Source organism: Epinephelus lanceolatus, chromosome 8 (assembly GCF_041903045.1).
Source record: "Epinephelus lanceolatus isolate andai-2023 chromosome 8, ASM4190304v1, whole genome shotgun sequence".
Classification (NCBI taxonomy): domain Eukaryota; kingdom Metazoa; phylum Chordata; class Actinopteri; order Perciformes; family Serranidae; genus Epinephelus; species Epinephelus lanceolatus.
In genome coordinates, this window is record NC_135741.1 from 6,630,726 (window position 1) to 6,649,358 (window position 18,633).

Consider the following 18,633-nt stretch of genomic DNA (forward strand, 5'->3'; position numbering starts at 1 on the left):
TTTGTAGATTTGACCAATTAGAAAGTACTCATTTGAAGACATTGGGCCATTATTATCATCTTGTCTGAGGACACCGGGACTTAAAAATGGTTGACAATGTTTAGTGTTTTATACTTATCGGGGTCCTACTGATCCCAAATAGCTCGGAGAAATTAAAAATGCATACCAAAGAAAAGTTCGGGTCTCTGGAGGATATCTGCAGTAAGTTAATAGTGCGGATCCCCTCCAGGCATTTTTTTTAAGATATATATAAAAATACGCTGCTGTTATGTTTTTCCACAGAAAAAGTTGAATTACCTAATTATTCACTTTTTAATGACATCTTCTCCCTCATTGAAAAATCCAGAATCTAAATATGTGAACATTTTCCTTTCATAAACATGTCTCACTTTAATGAAAGGTCTATTAACAGTTTGCTGAAAGTTGTACGTTGCACATCACTACCAGCTTCCAAACTAGTTGAGATGTCACAAAATCCTTCTCATACCCTCATGTCTTTAACTTCCCCCCATGACAACAACCTTCTGGTATCAAACTCTGCAGAGTGATGCTCAAACATCCATGTGATGCCAAAATAAACACATTTTTGAGTGGAATGTGACTTTAAAGCAGCTGGTACAAACAAACTGACACCCCTGCAGACATATGATGCAGTGTTATAATCAGGTAAACTATGATTGATTAGTTTTAACCTCGTTAAAAATGATCCAAACTTCACATTACATAAACCAGGGTGGTTTGTCCTCCACTCCATCCTCTGCTGCAGACGCATCCACACCTTAATCCATTCATTATTTGGCTGATTTAAAGCCTGTCACTGTCTCCAGTCGCAGCCAGGATGTTTGACACACTAAGGTTTTTTAAATTTCCATCCTAAAAACGCTTCTGCATCATTGTGAGGAGTAAAAAAAACCCATGTACCGTTAGGACTCAGATGTCAGTTCCTTTTCCATGTTCCCCTTTCAGGTTTCAAGCCTTAAAACGAGGCTAGAACTGCGACACGGCTGAATCCAGGCTGGTGTTCATGCAGTTAAAACAAAAACGGACTTCAGCTCAGAAAGAAAATGACATTTTTTTCCCTGGGACAGGCCCTCCATCCAAAACCCCCCAAACCCTGCACCGACATGAGTCCCCTCCGACACGGGCACCGCTGTTACGCCCTGTTTCTCCCACAAACACACCAAAACGTTGGAAAACACCGGGGCGTTTCACGTTAAACAAAGATCCCCTCACATTTAGCTCTGTATCCGCTCAGACCTTCACTTCACCGGCGCTGTTGGATCAATGAAAGCATGCCAAACGCCTCTGTCGGTATTCCAGCAAATCTCTCGGCCAGGCGAACATGAAACGACATTTTCCTGGTTTTTAAAAACTCACCTCATTTGGTTGGAAACTGCCGAGGACGACGCTGCCTCTCCATGGCTGATAAAACACAGAAATATACTATCGTTTTGTTTTAATCTTAAAATAAATCTATCTTGTGCTCATTTTAGCAGCGTCCTCTCCCTGCAGCAGCAGCCGCTCTCCTTTCTCTGCCTCGGCTTCAGTGTTTTGGGTTGAGGAAAAGTGATGTCATTGCATGAAATTGCATTACCCGCCCCAATTTTTTTTTTCTTCAGAGGCTGTCCCCGTGCTGCCAAACATAACTTTAACATATACTTAAAAAATCTGCATCAAGATGTGTTGTTTTAGAGTCTTAAATGTTCCCTGCACACTTTATTTTAAACACCAGGTGAAGATCATTAAGTTGGACATCACATTCTTCATGTGTGGATGAAAGAATTCCTTTTTATTTAAAGACACAAGCTGATTTGGGTTCATTTTTATGGCACTTAAACACAGAAAGCTAAATAAATACACCCACATGACAAACATAAGTGCAACCACTGAAGGTATTGTCTCATGGTGTGTTGAAAATGGGCTGTAAATGTTCCTCTAACCTCAACATCAGTCTTTGTGGAAGTGAAACAAGTTCTTTAAACGCTGCTGCTGCAGAAGTTGTTCATCTGGGAGCATCAGCTGCAGCAGAGTCGATGTCTTGGAGTGAATTATCAGTGGCGGCTTCTTCTTCTTCACCTCCAACAACTTCTGACACCACCTAGGTGGAAGAACAGGAAGTTAGGACAGTACATTCAAAACTCTCCATGCCACAACTCAGCCCTGAGCAGAGTGACCGTCCTCTACTGACCAATCAACAGACTGCAGTGTTCACAGCTCCACCTTTTAGTACCAGATCTGTGTGCTAGGTGCTCCCACATAGGGGGGACCAAACATGGGGACGATACGGAACGGTTTCATTGGTACCATCCACAACTTTTCACAGTGGAAACAAAGCGTACTGAATTGAATTGCTCGGTGGAAACGGGACTTTACCGCTCTTTTGTTTTGCCTATAAAAGGCGTCATTATCAGCCACAGAATGTTTCGATTATTTGTGTTGATGTCATGACTCAAATTCCTAAACATCTGTGTGAACATAGTGCAAGACTGTGGAGACACAACAAGAGTCATAGGTTTATTTACTGGCTTGTTTTGCAACTCATCTGAGTTCAGTTCAGGGGACACATGCAGCCCACTCGAGTGATCTCAAGTGGGCCGGACCAGTAAAACCCCTAGTGACCTATAAATAACAACCCCTTCAAATGTTTCATTCTAAAAACATTCAACCATTTACAAAACAAATGAACAGCCCACGATATCCTTAGAAAAATATGTGCAAATCCAGTATGACTCAGTTTTTCCACATTCAGTCACTCACCTTCATTACATGTCAATTTTATTCATAATTTTCCGCTAAAGTGGAAGTTATTGAAGAAGCAGCTTAAGTCGTCTCCTGCCTTACAAACTGTGTACTATCTTAAGTGTTGTCAGTGCCTCAGCAGCAGGGTTCCACCCATATTGTTTTAAGATAGAAGTCTGATACAGATTGTTTTGTACTGAAGCTGCTGGTTGACAATATTGTGCACAATGTTCAGTATCTTTAAATATGACCAAGTGCATCAGCATTAGGTATGCAAAGTCATCCAGTGGGCCGGATTGGATCCTTTGGCCGGCAGGTTCTGGCCCCCGAGCCGTATGTTTGACACCCCTGCTTTAAAGTTTGTTCACACTGTGATGTTTGGGTTTACAATAAAGAGAGACACATGGTGAAATCTTTTGTCCATCATTACACAAGAATTAGCACCCTGCGGTCGTATGCCTCCGCACACCAGTGAAGTTACACTCACAGTTTACATCCATGTCTGTGAAAACATGGATGCTTCACACACATATTCACCCTGACAGTACAGACGTACACAATCAGCACAGTTTCAAGGTGGACACCCAAGATTAGAGTCACCAATTCAGTATCTGACCAAATGTCTCCTTTCTGTTAATAAGTTATGACATTAAATAATGGCCCAGCGTTCACACACATTTTCATGGACAAAATTTCATAACTTTCCTGTGACTTTGCAAGAACCTAAAATATATTTTTGCCCACTTGCCCTGCATTTTTCAAACATGTCAGATTTAAAGTCTACTCAAACATAATTTCATCTTGCAGGCAAACCTGGAGAGTGACTGACTGTGGGGAGAAAATGAAGACATGTATGTGATGGTAAACAAAACGTCACATGTAAGAGCTACGTTATGTCGTCAGCTACAGAAAATAAATTCCCTGTTATGTAACATTACATGGAAAGTTATTCAAGAAAGATTATTGTAATAATTTCATTACTCGTCGTCGTACTCGTACTCGTACTCGTACTCATCGTCCTCCACTTATCTGGGCAAGCAAAGAAGCCTCATCAAAGAAGCCCAGACAGTCTTCTCCCCAGCCACTTCCGTCAGCTTTTCCGAAGGAACCCCGAGGCGTTCCCAGGCCAGCCGGGTGATGTAATCCCTCCAGTGTGTCCTGGGGCGGCCTGAGGTCTCCTCCCGGTTGGACATGCCTGAAACACCTCCCAAGGGAGGCGTCCGGAAGGCATCCTTACCAGATGCCCAAACCACCTCAACTGGCTCCTCTCGATGTGGAGGAGCAGCGGCTCTACTCCGAGTCCGAGTTCGGCCGCTTATATTCGTGATCTCGTTCTTTCAGTCACTACCCAGAGCTCGTGACCATAGGTGAGGGTTGGAATGTAGATCGACCGGTAAATCGAGAGCTTTGCTTTCTGGCTAAGCTCCCTCTTCACCACAAAGGATCGGTTAAGCGCCTGCATCACTGCCGACGCCGTCCCAATCCCCCTGTCAATTTCCTGCTCCATCCTACCTTCATTCATGAACAAGATCCCGAGATACTTAAACTCCTCCACCTGAGGCAGGACCCCCCCCCCCCCCAACCTGGAGTGGGCTGAGGACCATGGCCTCAGACTTGGAGGTGCTGATTCTCATCCCAGCCGCTTCACACTCAGCTGTGAACCGTCCCAGCAAGAGCCGGAGGTCACTGATCGATGGGGCTAGGAGGACCACGTCCACTGCAAAAGGCAGGGACGAGATCCTCCCATCACCGAACCTGACACCCTCCACCATTCGGCTGCGCCTAGAAATTCTGTCCATGAAAGTTATGAACAGAACCGGTGACAAAGGGCAGCCCTGGCGGAGTCCAGCTCTCACCGGGAACAGGTCTGACTTACTGCCGGCCACGCAAACCAGACTCGCGCTCCTTCGGTACAGAGACTGGATGGCCCTTAGCAAGGGGCCACCAACCCCATACTCCCGGAGCACCCCCCACAGGATGCCCCTGGGGACACGGTCGAAAGCCTTCTCCAAATCCTAATTTTATTACATACAAGAAATTTCCATGACTTTTCCAGGCCTGGAAAATATGACTGTAAATCTTTATGACTTTTTACCAGGTTTTCCATGACCGTGGGAACCCTGATGTCACAGTGACGTTGACCTCTGGGATATAAAATGTCATCACTTCATCGTTATATCCTGTTAGACATTTGTGTGAAATTCGGTCATAATTAGCACATGAATTTATAAGTTGTGGCCAAAAATGTGTTTTGAGAGGTCACAGTGACCTTGACCTTTGACCACCGAGTTCTAACCAGTTCATCGTTGAGTCCAAGTGAACGTTTGAGCCAAACTTAAAGAAATTAAGGTGTTCTTGAGTAATTGGGATCATGAAAATGAGATGGACAGACAGGCAGATGGACAACCTGAAAACATAATGCCTCAGTCCACAGCTATCACCAGCGCGGAGGCATACGTGAAGGCAGATGTGTTGACCTTCAAAGACAGTGACTGGCTACATCAAGGCTCTGACAAAGTTGGAAATTTGGCACCAAAATCCCACAATGTGACTGCTGCTACACCCAGACTGTGTAGTAAAGCTGCCTGTATTATAGGGACAGTTCACCCAGATGTCAAAAATACGTATTTTTCCTCTTACCTTTAGTGCAATCAGCCGAGATTGTTCTTGTGAGCTATCAAGTGTTGGAGATATCAGCTGTAGAGATGTCCGCCTTCTCTCCAATATAATGGAACTAGATGGCACTCAGCTTGTGGTGCTCAAAGCTCAAAATAATCCACAGACCTTGTTGTGAGCAGTTTCATGCAGGAACTATTTTCTTTCTATCGAACTACACCTGCCAACCGCATCACAGTGCAGAAGGAAGCGTGTATCTGCTCATGAATGACAGGCTCGTGTTCTTGAGTCCTCCTTGACCGAGCTGTAATGTAACCTAGCTCAGTGGTGCTAGGTAAGCTAGAAGTAGATGCAGCTTCCTTTTGCAGGATGGTACGGTTGGTGGGTGTGGTTCGATGGAAAGAAAATAGCTCCTACATGAAACTGCTCACAACAAGATCTGTGGATTATCTTGAGTAACCAGGTCAAGATTTCTGGAAAGAGACATTAATGTGGAGTTTTTAAAATTCATTTTGGCTCGCACCACAAGCTGAGTGTCATCTAGTTCCATTACATCGAAGAGAAGGTCGATATCTTCAACTCACACCAAAACAATCTAGGCTGATATAAAACACTACAGCTAAAAGGAAAATATGTATTTCTGATCTGGAGGTGAGCTGTCCCTTTAAATTGTTCAGTAGGATTATGGAGGATGAAGGACATCACTGTATATGCATTTTCTTATTTAACATACGGGCAGATTAAAGAGCAAAAAGATCCATCGAAAGCGTTTTAAAAAGCCTTTTTGATCGATTCTGAGCCACCACAGAAATCCCCACGTTTCTTACACTACGAGTCTTTCCCTCTGGTGCAATTAGTGAGGCATAATCTCCAGTTGTTTATATCACACACACCTCACGCTGTTCATACGATGTGAACATTTAAAGGTATCAGTGATGACTGATCAGGACATCCCTCCCAGTGGGGCTGTGATGAGCTTGCTGTTTTTACTGTAGACAGAGCGGAGAGGAAATGAGATCAATGAAATCAAACAATGCAGATATCTTCCACTGAAGCTGACATGATTCCAATAAATGTCAGTCAACCTGGTGAGGACAATTTTACAGCGTATTGAGGACAGAAGTAGGAGTCTGTGTGAACTCAACTGAGGGGATGCTTTAATTCCCAGTTAAGACCGGTTACCTCACACACACACTAGATGTTATTAAGCCACCTTTTTTTTTTACATCTTGGATATTTTTAACCATTTGTTTTAACTGGACAAAGAATTTTATTCATGGGATGTCTGGATCTTTATCAGCTCGTTATCAGAGGAACAAGCTCAGCAAACATTAACAGTAGCTCAGCTCCAGCCCCTGACAGCATCAGAGAAACACTGATTTTAACATGAAGCTGCTTTATCCAGTGTTTTTATCAGTTTCAAACACCATGTCTGTTCTTCTTGGAAATGAGGAGACCTCTGCGGATAATTCGGCTCCCGGTAAAAACTTCCTGAACGTCTGGATCTTATTAAGTTATCAGAAAAAAAGATGAGCACATATTAACAGGAGCTGGGCTGGCCTGTGGTCAGACATCCTATTATTTGATTACCAGCACTGACTAAGATGGAAGCGATGTTATTTTAATTTTAGTGGAGGGATGAATAAAATAGCAAAGACATACACACACAAAAAAGAGTGGACAGAGAAATGGGGAAAGACACACACCAAAAGGCCATTGGTCAGACTTGATCTGAGGACGCTGCTGTACACGGTCAGCATCTTACACGGCAGAGCAAACAGGATACACCACTAAAAAACAGTTACCCCAAAATACCTCTATCTATATTTCCCTCCATATTAGTATCATTCATATTCTTTATACACAACAGCCAAAGCTGGTTTACTGTTTTGCCACTTTTTCCAAAACATTAGTGGTGCAAGCAAAGATGTCTTCAACCAACAGGTACCCAATTTTTCTAAATCTGTCTGAAAATATTAACTGTCTAAAGCTGCACTGAATGCAAAAAAATCATGTGAAATATTTCGCAGATGCTGCAATTGCAATTGAAAATGAAGATGTGATTCTTGCTGTGGTCTGTACCAAATAAGCATGTTTCCTTGTGAGGAATATGACTTGTAGGCTGGGGCCTCTCTGTAGCACCACAAGGCTTAACTTATAATATGTTGTGACATGTTTTACCTTAACAAAGTACTGCTGCTCCTGTGATTTGGACATTACACTCAATATTTTGATGATTTCGCAGGCCTTATACTGGCCATGTAGAAATCCTTTCCTAACATGATCCCAGTGTAAGACATGGAGGACAAAATCCAAAGTCTTGATTCTGTGTAAAAGATGTGGCAAAATTTATCTCAAGCTAAAATGTGTGAGTGTTTATCCTCCAAACATTGTCTCTTTAGTATACAAGTCTCTCTTTGTGTTTCCCTGAAGAGTTTCCTTGCTAGTGGACGGACAGTAACACGAAGGCAGACTTTTGTACTAACATACTGAGCTTAAAGGATTAATTCCATGAATTCAGACTGCCTCCTGTAAACATCAGAGAAAAGTAGATTTTACTCTCCACCATTTACACGAGACACATGTCAGGGAAGGATCCCTTATAGCAAGAAAATAAGTTTAAATGTACATATGGACATGTGAGTGTTTAAAATGTGAACCTATCCTTTAAGGTATATTATTTTTTCCCCTTATTTACACCATACCGCTACGATCCACCAGTCAACCATGGCACAATCTGACACACCTTCAAATTGATATCATACTGACACAGACTGTGACCAAGATTTTATTAGACCCATACATTACATACAATGAAACTGTTGCATTGTTGTTGTTGCACAGTATATGGGCGCCATCACTCAAAAGAAAGTCAAGATGATCCTGACTGAGAGTTAACCTGGTCATGCATGATGGCATCCACATCTCTTTCTGAGAGCTCCTGTCCCGAGGCGTCCAGGTCCACCTGGTCTGGATCGCCCCCTGTCAGGATGTCCATCGGGGCCTCTGCGATTGCTCTGATGGTCTGGTCCTCCAGGGCCAGGGCCGTGTCAAACTGTAGGGGCGACGGAGGACCCTGCATACCATCCCCTTCCACATCCAGGTCCTGTATGACAGGATGAAATCTAAATCTTAACATAGGAGCCATTTGAAGTTTTATATCTATTTGTTTTGTTTTATTTGTGTTCACACCTCCGACCACTAGGCAGAGCATGTCTGTTTTGGGATAATTGATGTAGATGTGGTTATGCAATTTGGTGTCACTGCTTTGATGTTGTTTTTTTGACCGAGCTCATGACCCAGCCTTCACTGATTCCCAATTTTGTGTTTATACTTGTCACAGAACATTGAATAAGTCTGAAACCGCAAATGGTGAGGTGCAAAGTTCTGTGTAATGAACCTGAACTTCTGATTATCTACAGGCTGGGGATTTATTGGAGTCACAACATCACAAGTAAATCTAACGGTAGCAGCCCTTCAGTGACTTGTTAGGAGTTACAAATAGTCAGTACACTTAAAGACACAATTTATTCGCCCTTTGTTTTTTCTAAAGATGACTGTCACACCTGAACCTTTGGTTCATTTGGTACGGATCATATTTCTGTCTTTTATAAATCTGGTATGGTTCATGTTCAGCTGAAGTCATGTTAACTGACAGTCAATCGACAGTTTTGGTGTCTTGAATCATCAGTGCTGCACTCTCATGTTACCATGGTTAAAGATTTTGCATTAAAATATAGATCACTCGACAATTCACAATTATTTGAAGAATAATGAATTTAATAGTAGTTAAGCTTTTGAATTCATGCTGAATCTCACATATCCACTACCACACAGCAGACTGAGTGTTCTCGGTCTGGCTGTTTAGTCTGCACCAGGGTTATGGTGTTTTCAAACCTCTGTTATTCAGTCCGGTTGAATCAGACTCTGGTTCATTTTCACGCTTTGTTCATTTCATTTGGGCAGATTGGAGCAACGGTTGGGCAATGATACAGCATTTGGCTGAGCATATCAGCTGTTTCATTATTTTTTGGGGGGCAATTTCTGTCATTTTATTTAGCTAATTTAATGGTCAGCCTTCGAGGAATGAGCAAGAGCTGCTGCTCAGCGGGCAGCTGGCACAGCGCTAGAGATAGGTCTGGCTATGTGAGACTACTCAGCGGCAGACGCTCATCCAGCGAGCTAACCCAGCAGCACACAGAGGCCAGCAAGAACAGGGAGAGACAGCATGTAGTGCCATTGTGTTTTCACATCTGAGTGAATTAAGGGTTTATTTCGACCAAACCAGAGCTGGTGATCGTTGGAACAGTGGCAAGAATAACCAAGATGGGTTGGGCGAGTTTTGTTTCTGTTGAGTGTGTATTACTGTACGATGAGTTAACAAAGCAATAATGCTGACTGTGCTTGACATTTTGTGAGTTTGTGTGTTTATTCATTAGACTAAAAAAGCTAAGAGAGCTCGTGGAATATAGCAAATCTCCCAGCTTAAGCTACATATCATAAACATATTGGCAATGCCTGGTTGGGCTGACGGTGGCTGGTTGGAAAATTTTAACAGCCTTCGTCCAGTCAAAAACAAATGGAGCTGTTCTTTTGTGGTGGGGATGTGATCTGACTCAACCACACCACGTACTATGCGTGTTTGAGTTATACAGCTCCTGCAGCAGGTTAAGGTGTGACCTGGACGAGCTATCACGTACACCGCATTCTTAATATTTGGGAAGACGGGACCATCTGCGGTGCCTTCTTCATGTGTTAACGTTCTCGCTACCGCTCCAGACACATCTAACCAATGACTGGAGGGAACGCTCTCATGTGGTTTTTACTTACGCATTTAGGTTTGCTTACATTTTCTGAAAGAGACCACACCAATGGGAAAACTTTACCAAAGTTTACCAACTCGGAGCAGAAAATAATACACATGAAAGTGCACCAGAGTTTGTTTGAACCGCACCAAAGGAGTTACAGTAGCAGTGAAAGCACCCCAAAACACCGGCCATTTTATCTAACCATAATCGTGGAACAGAACATTTTTAATACAATGCATATACACCAGAGGACAGAGGTAGGTGAGCATCATTTCTACGTACATCACTGAACTCTAGAGGAAGGCTCTCTGTGGGCTGAAGCTCTGCTGCGCTCAGATACATGTCTCTGCTTGCGGTGGTGATCTGCTCCTGTGGCGGAGGCTCCTGCTCGGGCTGGTACATGGGCGGAGGCAGGGAGAGGTGAAGCGGGCAGCGCGGGTCGTCAGACTGACCCATGTGCACGGTGCGTTCACATGGGATGTCTTTCATGCCTGGGCACATTTTGAAAAGCACTTGATTGCTGTCCTGGAAGATGTCTGAATGTTGGGTGGTCAAGGAAAATGAAAGACGTAAAACCAAAAGTCAAATTCTGACCTGTGGACATTGTGATGAATGGGAAACCTCAGCCTCACAAGTCGTCTAATTAGTATTACTGCAAGAACTACAATTATTCTTATGAAAATAATCCTGTTGTAATTATTTCTCAACATAAGGCGACTTACTGTTCAGCTGCAAAACGCTTGACTGTAATAATGATATGCCTGAGTGGTTTTGCACAACCAGTGGTTCAGGGTTTGTAAAGCTTGTTCGCAAAGCAACACTGTTGTCAGGACACTGTTTAATCACCATCTGACTAAAATGGCAATTAGAAGGACACAAAGTTAAGTTCTTCAAATAAAACTATTTTGTTGCTGTTAGCCAATACAGGGAAAAGTATAATCTAACGCCTGCTGAAAAATATGAAAGAGATGAGCCTACTCTGAATGATTTGGGATGAAAATGACGGCAGGTTGGGAGAGGATTTTGTTCCTTCCAACTGAACAGATTAGCCCCTTTGTAACTCTGGGAAAAATCAACAGACCACAGGAAGGAGTTTATGTTGGCTCCCTTTGAAACCAGCAGCTACTGCAAGCTGCTGGTCTTGATCGGGGCCGTGAAGATGACTCAATGAGCAAAGAAACAGTTAGTTTGTTAATTTAAAAGACATGCTTAAACATAAATAACTTCATGCAACAGACCAAACCACTATGTTTATTTATAATAACTCCCAGGCAGAAAATCCTCACATCACGCACATGAAATCAAATGGTGCTGAGCAAACACTGCCTCAGTTAGTTTTTAGTCATCTAAAAAGGCCCACCAAAACAAAACAAAATTATCAGTTTAAGTGTGCACTATATTTAGAATATTTTCACTGCTTTTCCTTGCCGCCAGACTCCACTGAAACGGTAACTTAACTAAAACGTTAGGGCCGGGCGGTATGACCTAAAATTTATATCACGGTATAAATCGAATCCCTTCACAGTAACAGTATATATCACGGTATAAATTTAAGTGTAAAAGTTATAATAGAAGTGTTTCTGAATGGGTTTTGTAGTCCCTTAGCAAAGCTAAATTGATTAGAAAAAACAACAACAAAAGCAAAGATATAATGTATTTTTTAGAGCATTTATTGTGCAGAATGCAGATCTCAAAACTCAAAATTAAAACCCAGTACTCTATGGTGCAAAATGTCCCCTGGGATCTATATCAAAAGGTAATTTCCTTCTTTTAGCAAAATCCTAAATGACTGAGTTGTTTTTTCCACCTGGACCTTTATGCTCTGCCATTTCTCCTCTAATCATCACGCTGTAACCTGTGACAGGCTGTTATGATACCACAACTATCACACATTCACATATGGAGTTTTTTGTGGAGCCCCTAGCGTCACATAGGTTTACATTACCAAAGGTTTATGACAAACTCTTGTGTGCGCACGGCGAGAGAGGAGAGGGAGAGACGCTGTGCTGCTGCCAGAGGAGACACTGAATGAGTTCCCTCTGAGCGGCAAGTCGCTAAAAGAGTCTGAGAAGTCCGGGGCTGTTCATAAGACATTAACTCACTCACTCACAAGTTCTCCAGCAACACATGTTGCACGTGCTACGCTAAATCACGGACGTGAACCAGGTCCTCTTGCTCCGCTGTCTCTGTGCTCGCAGCCATTTTCACACTGAGGCAGGTGCGATGACGTCATCGACGATAGGACGGTAGAGCGCAAATCTCTACCGTGGGCCAAATTTATATCATTTCTACGGTCTACCGCATATACCGTGCAGCCCTGTGTGGGGTTGACTGGTTAGTGTACAAGGTAAAGTGAAGCAAATATTAAAATACAGCATACACTCACACCGATATTGATGTTTTTAGGTGGGTAGAAAACGTTTACTGCAGCCCCGTCAACAGCAGTACATTGCTTAGCTTCTGTGCCGGCAGATTTGGTTTATCTAAGATGACAGCAAAGCTAGAAAGGACAAAAAATACGCACAGCAAAAATGTCACATAGGTTGGACCACAATGTTAAACTGTATATATCTTTAAATATTACAGTTACGCCTGAAAACACAACTGGAATTAACATGTTTGCAGATTACATGTCTCCACGATTAGTTGTCGACCTGTTAGTGATAATTGTTGTTAGAGCGATGTCATGGTGATTTGGTCTAATAATACAGGAAAACACATCTGTGGTTTCTGATATGCAAGCAGACATAAAATCATTAAGGATACGTGAGGTGCAGTGTCGGGTCATGGGCAGGCAGGGGTTGGTACATCGGGTCCCGTCTACAAAGGAGATGCACTTTTCATGCACTGTTCTTGTGTGTGGCTACGACAGAGGAAAGCAGTGTTAGATAAGATCAAAACAAAGACAAACAGTATTTCCTTTATGACTATAATCATCCTTAAAATCATTATCATTCCTGGATGCCACAAAATTGTCCGAGGAAGATGCCTATTAAAAAAAATTAAGTGCAATTACTCTGGTTTCTTTTGAGTGCCTGCCTGATGTGCTCCAAGTGACAGAGTTTTCAAATCTTAATTCCATTCGGCTGCACTCAAATATGTTGAGCAAAATCTCAAAACCAAAAGTACATATTATCTCCCATTTGCTGTGGTAATCAACATACTTGAGGAAGCTACTGCTCTGCTAGATATAAAAAGGACCAGTGTGTAGGATTTATCTTTTGACAGAAATGGAATATGATGTTCAGAATTATGTTTTCATTGGCGTATAATCGCCTGAAACTAAGAACTGTTGTGTTTTCATTTGCTTTGAATGAGCCCATCATGTCTACATAGGGAGCTGGTCTTCTTCCACTGAGTCTGCCATGTCGCACCGCTATGTGGCTACAGTACTAGTTTTTACATTGATGCAGTGAGGGGTAAAAGGACTGGTATTTAGTTAGTTGCAATCTGCAGCCACACCGTTTGATGCCACTTAATCCTACAGAATGGTCCTTTAAAAAGTTCACATACATTATTTACATGGTGAATGATAGAGCATTTCACTATGTAAAAGGACCAGTTCACCAAATTACTGCAAAAAAAAAATCTCCTCTCCAGTGGTATCTTGCCATGCAGGTAAATTTTCAGATATCAGCTTCAGAAATTTCTGCCTTCACCGCAATACAGTGGAAGCAGGGATGCACGGAATTAGACGAAATTACACACCCGCCTCCTCGCTAGTCGGCACCAGAAATATTAGTTGGTTAAACCAATTAGTGTTTTATTCATGCACAAGGATTCTTAACTGTCATGCAGCCGCCCACCACTAGTGGGTGCTACAGAGCCGTCAGACAGCAGTCCCCCTCCCCGCAGTAATGCTTGAGTAGATTGTAGTTTTAAAACAGCACAGCGGGAAATTAGAGTAATGTCCTCTCACAAAACCAGTGCAGTTTGGCAGCACTTTGATCTAGAAAATGAATTCAGCAACAATTAATCTTTTGAGATGTTATATTATTTGTTACCTTTAAGTGAGGTGTTGATAATGTGCAGGGTTCACATTCATACTGCACGGCACAAAATGTCTCGTACTTCAGTGGCATTTAAAATCCGACATGGTTGTTGAAGATGGTGATTAAAGGCTTCAAAGTGTCTTAATGCACACAAGATTTTTGGGACAATGTTTCAAATACTTCACAATAAACTGTGCTAAATTTCGACTGTTTTCTGAGTGTTTTCCTTTTTTAGGACTAGTCGACTAGACTTAATTAAAAATTTCATTTAGTCAACAGGAAAATTAGTCACCAGGAACATCCCTAAGTGGAAATGAATTTGTTTGTAAAATTTACAGCATATAAAAACACATAAATAATAGATTAATATATTAAAGGCCAACAGCATCATCTCTCCATAAAGAGTGTGTTTGTGAATGTGGTTAATACAGTGGGCAGTGGTAGACCAACAACAAGCCCTGGGCCAAATGAACCCTGATGAAAGCTGAACTTTTTACTTTTATGGTTGATGTGAAAACTTTTTTTTATCGTCATCAGATAGGGTAGTGGTAGTGCAATACAGTCAGTCTCTAACTGTTGGCTCTTATGAGAAAAAACCTAACCCTACACCATATGCTGTTTTATACCATCCCAAAACAAATGGTTTCATAATAGATTTTTTAATCAAACTGATTTTTAAAACAAGAGATAAGACAAACATGTTGACATGTAAGCCTCTTTTCACCACCAAATCAATTATGCTGAAAGCACTGGCCAATGATTGAATCTAACTGCTGACTGCTGTGCTGTTCAAAGCAACGTCTTTGAATCATCCAGAGTTATCAGAAATTGATTCTGGAAACACAAACTGCTCTGGAGTTTAAAGCCATAGTGCACTGAGGAGGCTGCGGATATTTTAGACATGGAGATCTTGAAACTGAACTATTTTCATGGCTCTATCACTGGGAGTAAGTGGGACAGTTGTTTGTGATTTGGTGAACTGTGATGGGGGTCACACCTGAGGCGCTCCTTCTGTCACAGCCTGCCTCCGCTCCCGCAGCTGCCGGTGCAGCAGGGCTTCCACACCGTACCGACGACGATATCGGCGCAGAGCTTTGAGCTTCTTCAGGTTCTCCCTCTCCTTCATGGACAGACCTTCAGGCCCTGTCAGCAGACTGCTCCCTGACAGCAACACAGACAAATATAGACAACACTCAGGGCTGTGAGGCCATAAATATGACAGGGTGTGGGGTGATTTCCTACAAATGACCATTGAACTGCTAGGTAAACAAAGCAAAACATGAGTAATCAGTAACCCATTAGTCATTTATATTTACCTAGAGTTTCATGCTCCACTTTGCGGTTGTGTAGGTATCTACGTTTTTTCTCTTTAAGCAGGTGCTGCAAGCGTTTGAACTGGTCGATGTAGAGGGACTGGAGCCTGATGAGTTTTTCTCGAGTGATGAGCGCCACCTCCTCTGCGGTGTACACCCCCGCATGTCTGCGATTTACAAAGAAAAAATAAACAAATATATTTACAGTAAAACTCACAAGCAAAAGGGTCGCGTTCAGCTCTAATCAGCTCTTCAAACTAGTCCCAATCAGCCTGACTACAAAATCTTGGATTAACACTGATTTAATTTTGTTTTTGCTCTCTCTCTTTCTGTAGCCGTTTCATGATTTATTTGATCTTCTTGTGGTTGTGAGTAGTTCCTCCAGTTTCTTTGTGTGTTGCAATGTGGGAGATTTTTAGAAATAATAACTTTGTTTGCTGCAGGGTTTCCCACACGTTCATTTATTTGTGGCGGACTGCCATGATTAAAGGATCTGCTGCCACAAACAGATTTTCTATTTTTGGAGCTGGACTGTTTATCAGGGACACTACTGAAATAAATATGTGTTTGGTTATTTATATGCCGCAAAAACCTCCGCATTTAGTGAGGGGACACAGAATGATACAAAGGGACACACATCGTCAATTACCTCACCAATTACCTTTACATGCAATAACACCACCAAGTATGCCAACAAACACGCATTCAATTAAGAACAGATCAAAACTTTACATAAAAAAATGTGTGCCAAAAAATGTGACGCAATAAATTAACATTTGAGCCAACATCCAAAAATGAGATTCACACAGTAATCTAAACCCAATACATGACAAAATAAGTTTCGATCACTCACTTCAAAGGATCTTCGTGATCACTGTCAACGCTGTCGGCCTCACTGTCAGGATCTCCTCTCCATGTCTGGTCTAGTACCAACGGACCCTGCTCCTCCTCACTCACACTGTCCTCATCTGTCCAGAGAGGGTGTGGTTAAGTTTTAAAATCACATTTACACACATTAAAATAAATTGCAAAGGACCAAATCAATTTACCTCTATCATAATACAAGAGAAATTTTAATGTACAAAAGGTGACCTTAATTAAAGTGTTAACAAAGTATCTCGTGGTCTGAATGAGATCGTTTACCTAGAATACGGCTAGCTTCAGAGCGGCTTCCATCGATGCTGTGCGTCTCTGCGCGGTTGTATCCACTAAGCTGAGACAACAGTGACTCTGGGGATGGACCAGCTGATGCCTTTCTCATCTGAGCTCGGAGGGCCATGGCATTCCTGCGAGCATGCTCTGCACAGAACGTCACTCTGAAGAACAAAAAGAGCCATTGGAGAATAGATGTCAGAAAGTTGCTTGGATTTGTTTTAACACTTCCAGGGTTTTGTACTACATATTGAGACTCACAATTAAAAAAGAAGACATCTAACTACAATTTGGCTTTCCACTCACCCATCTTTCCTCTCGACTTTTGGTGCAGCATTGGGGCAACGCTTGCCGTTCTTGGCAGAGACGTAACTGCACTGTTTGTATGGAGCGTTCTTGTCCTCCAGAATGTGTTTGATGCAGAACTCAAGGCCTTCCAGTCGAGGCTGAGAACATGGTCTTTGGGTGAAGGAGCAGGCCTGTGGCTCCTGAGGGCGGGGTGTCTGGGTCACCCGGTTCCGACTTGAAGGCAAAACGTGGATTCGTATCCTGTTCATTGCAAGTCTGCAAAACAGTTGAAACAAGTCAACTGAGAGAATAATAATCCAAAAGTTTCTCTAGATAATTGATTAATCATTGGATAAAAACAGGACTGTTATTCCGGCTTCTCGAGTGAGAGGATTTTCTGTTTTTCAGTGTTATGCAAGACAGTAAACTGAATATCTCTGGTGCTGCAGTGTCTGTCAGACCAAACAAGACTTTCGGAAATATCACCGGACATCTTTTGTCATTTAAAGACAAGATGATTAATCAAACCATGACAACAAGAGGCTTGACAACCTGTGATAAAATGAATAGCCGATTTATGGCCGACAGAAAATCTGCAACTATTCTGAAAATCGATATTACTTCACAGCTGACCAGCTGCCAAAATTTCCCACGATTCAGCTCCTCAAATGTGAGGCTTTGTATCCTAATCTTTGGAATTTGTGGCATTATGATGTTAAGCTGAAAATCTTTAGGTTTAGTGCTGTTAGTCAGATACAACACATCTGATGTTATTTCCACACATTTTAGAGACAAAAGCATAAATCAAGCAACAAAGTATGAAGGACAGAGGCACACTAACTATATAATACAAACAAAATTTTGGCTTAATCTGTGAAGATCACAAAGAAATTACGCTATAAGCCAGGTATTTAACATTACATGCCCACATATTAGAGATCCACATGGCTCATTGGCCCTTTAATCACAAACGGGTTCCAACGGTCAGAGATGCTAACTGATTTTAAACGAGCAGGATGCAAACTGAACTTGTAAATCATGAATTTGCAGTCATAAGAACCCGTGCTAACAACTACGGGTCCCATTGAAATTAAAATTAATGTTGCTGTTCACATTTAATAACGTTAAAGAGGGCGGAGGCAGATCAGGTGGCTTATCAGATCATACAACATTGATTAACTTTATTACATGTTAATATGTATTATAAACATACATGACGGCCATAAGTCACAAAACAATTAAAGCCGTATTATCGTTGAAAAAAATAAAAATAGAACATGTTTATTGCGACACAAACACTTTTCTCTGTCTTTAAGAAGTCTAACCAGGCGCCACACCGAGCTTTAGCCCGCCTCTCTCCGCTGCGTCACTCTTCCAGTTATGGCGTCGCCATCTTTGTGTAGCAGTTGCTAACAATGCTAACGGCTACTCTCACAATTTGCGGCAAATAAGACAGTTTTGCTGACCAATGGCGACAGACGACCGTCTTTCTCGATATCATCGAAATGCCTCGGTGCCAGAGGATGAACATATCCGCATATATGGTTTATAACTGCTTACCTTTTTCGATACGTCCAACCGGGTTTCGCTTCCGAAGCACACTACGACGGTTTTCCTGCATTCCCGATAACTGCCACTGCAGACAGGCTGAGCCCGCCCACTCCGAGCTCTGATTGGCCAGAGCTCAAGGCATTTCATTGGCCAATCTAGCTGCCAATCAAAGTG

General features: G+C 42.2%; 2 protein-coding genes and 1 non-coding gene across 4 annotated transcripts in view; all 3 read right to left on the reverse strand.

The window, feature by feature from the left end:
- Positions 1-1,528, reverse strand: part of nckap5l (NCK-associated protein 5-like) — a 67,793-nt gene extending 66,265 nt beyond the window's left edge. For both annotated transcript variants that reach the window (XM_033629040.2, XM_078169779.1), the window contains exon 1: positions 1,378-1,528. The gene's annotated coding sequence lies outside the window, so the exon portion shown is untranslated. The remainder of the gene's footprint in view (positions 1-1,377) is intronic.
- Positions 1,529-8,130: 6,602 nt separating this feature from the next.
- Positions 8,131-18,572, reverse strand: kansl2 (KAT8 regulatory NSL complex subunit 2). Its single transcript, XM_033629831.2, has 9 exons — positions 18,469-18,572; positions 16,927-17,184; positions 16,612-16,784; positions 16,322-16,436; positions 15,472-15,635; positions 15,153-15,316; positions 12,930-13,026; positions 10,446-10,699; positions 8,131-8,461 (listed from the first exon to the last, which is right to left on the reverse strand). The coding sequence occupies exons 2-9, from the start codon at positions 17,175-17,177 to the stop codon at positions 8,228-8,230; spliced, it is 1,452 nt and encodes a 483-aa protein (XP_033485722.2). The 5' UTR covers positions 17,178-17,184; positions 18,469-18,572; the 3' UTR covers positions 8,131-8,227.
- On the reverse strand, positions 11,185-11,318 carry LOC117259005 (small nucleolar RNA SNORA2/SNORA34 family). The gene has a single exon (XR_004501807.1). It is a non-coding gene; the product is annotated as a small nucleolar RNA SNORA2/SNORA34 family (small nucleolar RNA).
- Positions 18,573-18,633: the final 61 nt, after the last annotated feature.